This window comes from Oratosquilla oratoria, chromosome 32, assembly GCF_046742065.1.
Source record: "Oratosquilla oratoria isolate Oo_2021 chromosome 32, ASM4674206v1, whole genome shotgun sequence".
NCBI lineage: Eukaryota > Metazoa > Arthropoda > Malacostraca > Stomatopoda > Squillidae > Oratosquilla > Oratosquilla oratoria.
In genome coordinates this window covers 44,581,139-44,589,010 of record NC_134808.1, presented here as the reverse complement: position 1 = coordinate 44,589,010, position 7,872 = coordinate 44,581,139, and the positions used below count along the sequence as shown (strand labels likewise).

The window sequence follows — 7,872 nt, the reverse complement described above, 5'->3', positions numbered from 1 at the left end:
TGTGATGTTAGGTTATATGAGGTTAGGCTAAGCCAGGTTGAGGTTAGGTTAAGTAAGGTTAGGTTTATTGATCAGTTTTGCCCAAATGTCTCTTGCCTAAATATCGCAATTAAAATTGCTCAACCTCACTTAATCTAACTTAACCTCTCATTTAAACGAACTTAACCTAACTTCAATTAATCTAACAACCTAATCTCATATAATCTATATTAACCTAACCTCAATTAATCTAACTTAACCTAACCTTATTTAATCTAACTTAACCTTATTTAATCTAAATTAACCTAACAGTTTTATAATCTTTTGACTGAAATTAGACTCGTTCAATGTCTCTGTCTTCCCTGGTTCTCTTTAGCAAATGCTGCCAACCTAACGGCGACACTGGTTGAACGCGTATGGCGACTGTGATGCGGATGTAACGCGTATAAAATGTTTACATAGCGACACCGATACTGATCGCCTATGTATATAACATAACTGGGGCGGAACTGACCAAACGCATATTGCTGACGTAGCAACAGCTAAAGTTGTGATTCGCTGTGGGATTTGTATTGCAATTTTCTGTTACCACTTTTTCTGCAAAGGATTACAAAGGAGGAACATGCCGACAGGAGACCTTTTGGTCCATAACTAGGTCGGATGCGAACAAATATAATGATAAATAACTAAATAAAAACATAATAATATGAATAATAGTAAATAAAATAATGCATAGGTATGGTTAAATAATAAATAAACAGGTAAATAGTAAATAATAATAAATTGACATAACTAATAATAAATGAAAATCAAGCAAATAATAATAAACAAACAGACAAATAATAACAAACAAATAAACAATATAAAATAAATGGCAGGTATTGCAGCATCTTGGTTAGGTGCTACACTTTAAGAAGCTGATTAGGATGATTTTTGACGGGAGTTGTATATTTTTGAACGATGATAGTCACTAATTAGTAAAAAAAATTATTGTGTATAATTACTTTTAAGGAAAGAAATTATTTTAGATCGGGGAAAACGTTACATTTAGGTATAATAAGATTTCTCAGTGTACTCATTTCTATTTCCCTAGGAAAGATCTTGTCACATGTAACCAGTTTTAAGTATTACTGTACTTGCTTTACTCCAGTATGGTAATTAGATATTCTAAAAAAATTATGGAAAATTTCGTCTATAATTCTCCATCATTATATGAAATTAACCGTGACTATCTCGTTTCATTTAAGTCACAATATAATTGTTTAAAACACAGTGCACCAAACATGTATAGTCTATCTAAGCCTAGGTTGTGAATCATAGGCCTAATTTGCTTTCTTACCTTTTCTCGGGAACCCACACCTTAATCAACCTATCTGGTCCTACTTGGCCCATCAAGTTTGATGCCACGTTGCATACACCTAACACCATGTATCCAGGGACATCTGATAGATATCTGCAAATAGTGTTCTTCTTGGTGTTCATCATGAAAATAAATGTAGGGCAGTTCTCAATAGAGAGGTGCTCAGCGGAAAAGTGACAAGGTATTGCCTAGCACATACTGCATTATGAATGAACATGTCCTTATTCTATTGCCATAATAATGAATGGTGGCAGCGGTGTGCAAAGGGACTGGGAGAGGTTAGTACACCAGACAGCCGTTTGGTGGCGCGCGGGTCGCCGGCGCGCTATTTGAAAACGCGGTTGGCCAGGAACGCGTAAATGGGGTTTGAAAAACGTAATTTGAAATAACTTTCTAGTACTACATGGTACGCTAGAGTGAAAATACGTTACTAGAAGACGCGTATATATGAATACCTGTATTCAATGATTTGATTATAGTGAAAATTGTAGGAGGACCATGTAATTTATATGCTCACACGACTGACATTTCGCTCAAACTGTAATGAAATTATAACAGTAAACACTCCAGAGAGGGCAAAATTTTAGTAGTTATAGATTTAGACATTGATTAGTAGCTGTAAGTATAGCGTGAATAAACAGAGTAAATATAAAAAGAAAATTAACACCTTCCGTACGATGGCGCCTACGTAGGCGGCGTCTTGATTATATCTATTTTGTAGTTGGAGTTGGGTGATTCCCATATTCTGTGAATTGGTCTGATCCCATTTTCTGTGGTTATCAACATTCAAAATAAAAGAGAACGGGTAATGCAGCTGTAACTTTACATTTCACAATGCAAGTATTGTGATGCATCATCGTACATGAGGCAGGTAATGCTACCTGCGGGAATTTTGACTCGTATTGAAGATTGTTAGGATATAACAACAAGGTAATGAATAGTTGTACAGCATCAATATTCCAGTCTATGGTGATCAAAAAGAGAGAAAAAAATATATATACTCTGGTATAAAAAAGTGAGGCCAGAGTGTTTGTCTCTCACCAACTACCTATATTTCCTCTTCCCTTTCTACTTGTAATTTCTTTGTCTCGTTGAGTAGATTTTTATCTTTATGTGAGGTTTTGGTACCAGCCCCCGAGGATTGGGTCATCACTTCATGGAGAACTTTAGTTGATGGACCTCAGTAATGTCGCGTGTGTATCGAGCATATAATGACTATTCCTTTAGCTATATGACACAGGACCACCGTAGTCAGACACACCTCTCAATGACGGATTTAAGTACAAACTAAATAAGCTACAGCTTAGGGCCTCATAATCTGTAGGTGCCTCGATATTTTGTTTTCACTCTGTTGTCTTGAAGTTAAGTTTTTGCAGATTACTCACCTATAATTTCATGGAAATAAAATCCATGTGAGGACGGAGCCTTTATTAGTGCGACGTTTTGCGTGTTTCAATTACTTGAAAAAGAAATTCCCCGCCGTATATATGCCATGATAATACCTTTCTGTTCTTATAGCTAAGCGAACGTTCTCAGTCACCATTCATGAATTTAACGGGTTTGGTAGACTTGTGGTAAACGTTAGTTTTGAAGTTGTCAGAAGCAGCTTCCACCCTAATGTCAGGGAAAGGGATTTTGTTATTACCATTGACCGCAATCGTGAATTGTAGCCTGGGAATAGTTTGAAGTTTGGATCTGAGCTTCTCAAGCGGATGCACGTCATCCACACAAACAAAAACATCATCCACATATTCATTTATTTATTTTTCTATATATTTATTCATTTATTCATTTTAATATTTATCTAATTATTTATTTACCTATACATTTATTATTTTTTATTTATTCATTTACTTATGTATCTAGTTATTAGTTTTTTGTTCATTTACCTATTTATCTATTTATTCATCTATCTATTCATTTATCCATTTTTCTATTTATTTATTTATTCATTTATTTATTTATTTATTTAATTTAATTTTTATTTTCATTAATTTTTTTTAGTAAAATCATATGAACGCGAAGGCTGAGATGGTATGATCATGGGTAATTCATTCATCTATCTATTCATTTATCCATTTTTCTATTTATTTATTTATTCATTTATTTATTTATTTATTTTTAATTCAATTCTATTTTTGTTTTTATTCTTACTATTTTTTTTAAGTAATAGCATATGAACACGAAGGCTGATATGGTATGATCATGGGTAATACTAAAACTTCCCCTTCAGAAATTGCTTCTAACCACAGAAAATGTAGGTAATAATTAATTATAGAAAACTTAAATGCAAAATTTATAAGGAGTAACCATTATTTATTAATTCTTATCGTCGATAGTGCTTCCAGTCGGGTAAGGCAGCTGTCCTTCTGTTGGTACCATGTAACCCATCCAGCACTACTTGCTGCATGGTCGGACACGGCGACTAAATCGGCTCCCCCAGTGGTGACTTGCCAGTGTGTTGGATACCCAGATGGAGGAAAAAGAATACCATCAAAAGGGCAGATGAACTCTTGAGTCAATGATCATATAACCCTAATTATGGGTCTCTAAATGACGTGTTTGTCGTGTGTGGCATCCCTGCAGAGCTTGGGTACAGAAGTACTGGAGGTTGAGTAACGTCTCAGTGTCGCGGTTGCACTAAGGTGTTCCCCTGAGACAAACAACATACCTTTATGATATTCTGTTCAAGCTAGGACGGGTAGCCTCTCTTGGCTCGGTGAGGCAAATCGGCTGGGCTCATTGACTTGAATTTGTGGGTTAAGCACGCCCAGAGTCAAGCAACTACCGCCTGGGCCGACACCGCACTGTCATCCCCTAGTGTCAATTTGGTGAGTGCGTATACCCTCCTATGATCCCTGGGACTGTTGGGTTAATATTGTACAGCCGCGACAAGTCACGTGGCATGGAACGTGACTGAGGTCCACGACCTGACGCTTCTCTGTTAGCGCGACCCTGCTTGACCCGACCTAACCCAGTGCAATTACCTAATTACGCACCACGGGTAACTTGCCCACGCAGTATATATATATCGGCTTCCGCCGCATGTAAAATCAGTTCACTCGTACCTTACAATAAAGGAGACGAACTCACCAAAACCTCTTTCTCTTCACCAATAGTAGCCTCGCTACAATATATATACCCGAATCCTGGCCCCTCCCCCTTTGTTGGGCTTGGTGGTGGGTGGGGACGTGCAAGAGCGAATCACAGGGTTTATGTTCATGGCAACCGAACTGGACACATTTGGCAGGGACGGGCTTGTAACCTGCCCCTCTTCGAAATCACCAAACCCGCTGTGTGGGGTGCCGAGGTATTGCAAATGAAGCACAAACACGTCAAGCCAGGCCTCGGGTGAACCTCCGGTGGGTTCTCCGTGTGGGTGTCTGGTACATTCTCTTTCTCAGGACGACCGATTACTCTTTTTATCGGCGAAGCTGGGGAAGTTTAGTCTGGATATAGTGGCTTTCTCGGATGTAAGAAGACCAGGCAGCTGAGATATCAGTAGTGAGGGTGACACTTATTTCTGGTCGGGCCGAACAGATGGAACCCACCGCCCTGGAGTAGCTACAAAGGATTTACGAAGGAGAAGCATGCCGACAGGAGACCTTTTGGTCCATAACTAGGTCGGATGCAAAATAAGTAAATAAATAAACAAATAAATAAAACTTATAATGATATAAATAATAATAAATAAAATAGATAAATAGATAGGTAAAATTAGATAATAAACAAACAGGTAAATAGTAAATAATAATAAATTGACAGATGAATAGTTGTAGGCATATCTAGCCCAGTACAGCACGCCGTTATAAGAGTCGCTCCGGTTGATGAGCGTAAGATGCTGGTAAAGCTGATGTACATCCTGGGGTTCATCTCTATTACTGCAGCATACGCTCCTACTGAGGCCTACAACCTTGAAGAGAATATGCTCTATGCCAAGCTTGAATCTATAGTTGATCAGTGCCCACCACGGGGCACATTTATGGTCCTGGGCGACTTCAATGTAATAGCCCCCGTGGACTTGGAACTAGGAACATCAACAGTTCTCTCCTTCTGAATTTCACAAAGTCCAGAAGACTGAGGATTGGCGGTTCTTGGTTCCAGAGGCGAGAGCCACACCGATGGACATGGTATAGTAATGCTGGAGGAGTAGCCAAGGAGATTGATCACATACTTGCCAGCATTCGTTGGAAGATCCCACAGAACTGCAGGGTTTATCGAAGAGCTGAATATTTTGGGACCGATTGAAGATTTATAGTCGCAACACTGAGACTGCGTATCGAATGCAGGCGAATCCTGAGATGTAACCCACCTGGGTTTTACCTGGATAAACTTAAAGATGATGCGTGAGCCCAGGAGTATGAGGTAGTAATCTCTAATCGGTTTATAGTACTTGGCTCTCTTGAGGATCCTGAAGAACTCTGGGACACTTTTAGATGTGAAATTGAAAGCTGTCGAGGGGTGCGTTGGAGAGCGCACAAGGTCGAGAAGTGGTGTGGCATCGCGGGAGTTACTGGAGAGTATAGAGTTGGGCTGTTCTGCCAGAATGGCTGGAGACCTGGACCAATACAATACTCAGAATCTGCGGACTAGAGCTCTCATGAAAATGGATGAGGAGAGGTACGTCAGAGGAATCGCTGAGGATGTCGAGTGCCATTTTAAAGTAAATGACCTCAGGCCTACTTACCGAGTACTGAAAAACGTTCGCTCCATATCTGTGACCCAGAGGAGCATAATCCGAACAGCTTATAGTGAGCTAGTGTCAGGTGTGGAGGGATGTATCCCCTTTGCCGAGTACTTTGAGCAGTTGCTCATGGATGACCCTCCAAGCGGACAGCTTCCTCTCCATAGTGTTAGGGTGGCGGTTCCTGATCCAGGGATAGACGAATCTCTGCCCTCTCTGACAGAGGTCTAAGAGGCCTTAAGTTGAAAGGTGGAAAGGTAGCTGGCTTCTGCAAAATCAGTGCGGAGTTGCTGAAAGCTGGAGGCAATGCCATGACCCGCGGGTTGCATGCGGTAATGTCTGTTATATGGCAGTTCAGTACCATTCTCTCTGACTGGAAAAAGGATCTGGTCGTTCCTATCTGGAGTGGTGAAGGAGAACGGCGGGACTGCAACAACTACCACGGTAAGGTGCTTGCCCATCTACGGTTGAAACGGCTTCGTTCACATCAGAGGCCTGAACAGTCTGGGTTCACGCCAAGTAAGTCAATAACTGATCGGATCCTAGCGCTTCGTATTCTTGTGGAGCGCCGACGTGAGTTTCAAGAGGGATTTCCTGCAGCTTATGTTGATATCAAGAAGGCGTTTGACTTGGTGCATCGTGGAGTGCTCTGGGATCTTCTGATGATACGCAGGATTCCTGCAAGGACTATTGATTGATATCTGGCTTATACCCTGGGACAGAGAGTGCTATGAATTATGGAGGATGCATGTCTATCTTCTTTCCTGTTAATTCAGGAGTGAGGCAAGGATGTATCCTCACCCCAACAATTTTCAACACCCGCATGGCCTGGGCATTGAACAGAATTGTCTATCAATCTCGTTGCCGAGCATCTATTGCCAACACCAAGGTCACTGACTTTGTATTTGCTGATGATATTATCCTTCTTGCGGAGTCGTTGGAAGTCCTGGTTGGAGCCCAGGGAGGTCATACTACTTGGACTTGAGGTCTTCTGAACCAAGACTAAGGTTCAGGAATTTGGGGGCTTACTGGATGACGTAGTTCAGCTTGTCTATGCATGTGGCGAAGACAATGAGGTATTGGAAAACTTTACATATCTTGGTAGTGTAGTGGATAACAGTGGTGGGTCATGCCAGGAAGTACTTCGAAGTAGTGGCATTGCCCATGGTGATGTAATGGACTTTCTCAATCAGGGTATATGGCATTGCCCATAGTGGTGTTATGGATTTTCTCAATCAGAGTATATGACATTGCCCATAGTGGTGTTATGGACTCTCTCAATCAGAGTATATGACATTGCCCATGGTGGTGTTATGGACTTTCTCAATCAGAGTATATGACATTGCCCATGGTGGTGTTATGGACTTTCTCAATCAGAGTATATGACATTGCCCATGGTGGTGTTATGGACTTTCTCAATCAGAGTATATGACATTGCCCATGGTGGTGTTATGGACTCTCTCAGTCAGGGCATATGACATTGCCCATGGTGGTGTTATGGACTTTCTCAATCAGAGTCTATGACAGTCACATTGTCGTTATTCATGAAGGAGGACTAAGATTCGAGTCTTCAAGTCACTTGTACTCCTTATATGTACGGCTGTGTGACATGGACATTGAATGCTGACGTGAAGAGAGGTTTCGACGTCTTTGGTACTAAGTTCCTTCAGAGAATCATATGGTATTGCTGGGATGACTCCGTATCAAATCAGAGACTATACTGCAAGGCCGGCCACACACGTGCAGTTTAAACTGACAGTTACAACTGTTCAGTTATAACTGTCAGTTGAAACTGCACGTGTGTGGGTATTTATTTTACATATTTATACCCACACACGTGCAGTTTCAA

At 40.6% G+C, this 7,872-nt stretch overlaps 1 protein-coding gene across 1 annotated transcript; it reads left to right on the top strand.

Moving 5' to 3' along the window:
- The first annotated feature begins 6,358 nt into the window (after nucleotides 1–6,358).
- On the top strand, nucleotides 6,359–6,721 carry LOC143017592 (uncharacterized). Its single transcript, XM_076172377.1, has one exon. It carries the CDS (start codon nucleotides 6,359–6,361, stop codon nucleotides 6,719–6,721), a length of 363 nt encoding a protein of 120 aa, XP_076028492.1.
- The last annotated feature ends 1,151 nt before the right edge of the window (nucleotides 6,722–7,872 follow it).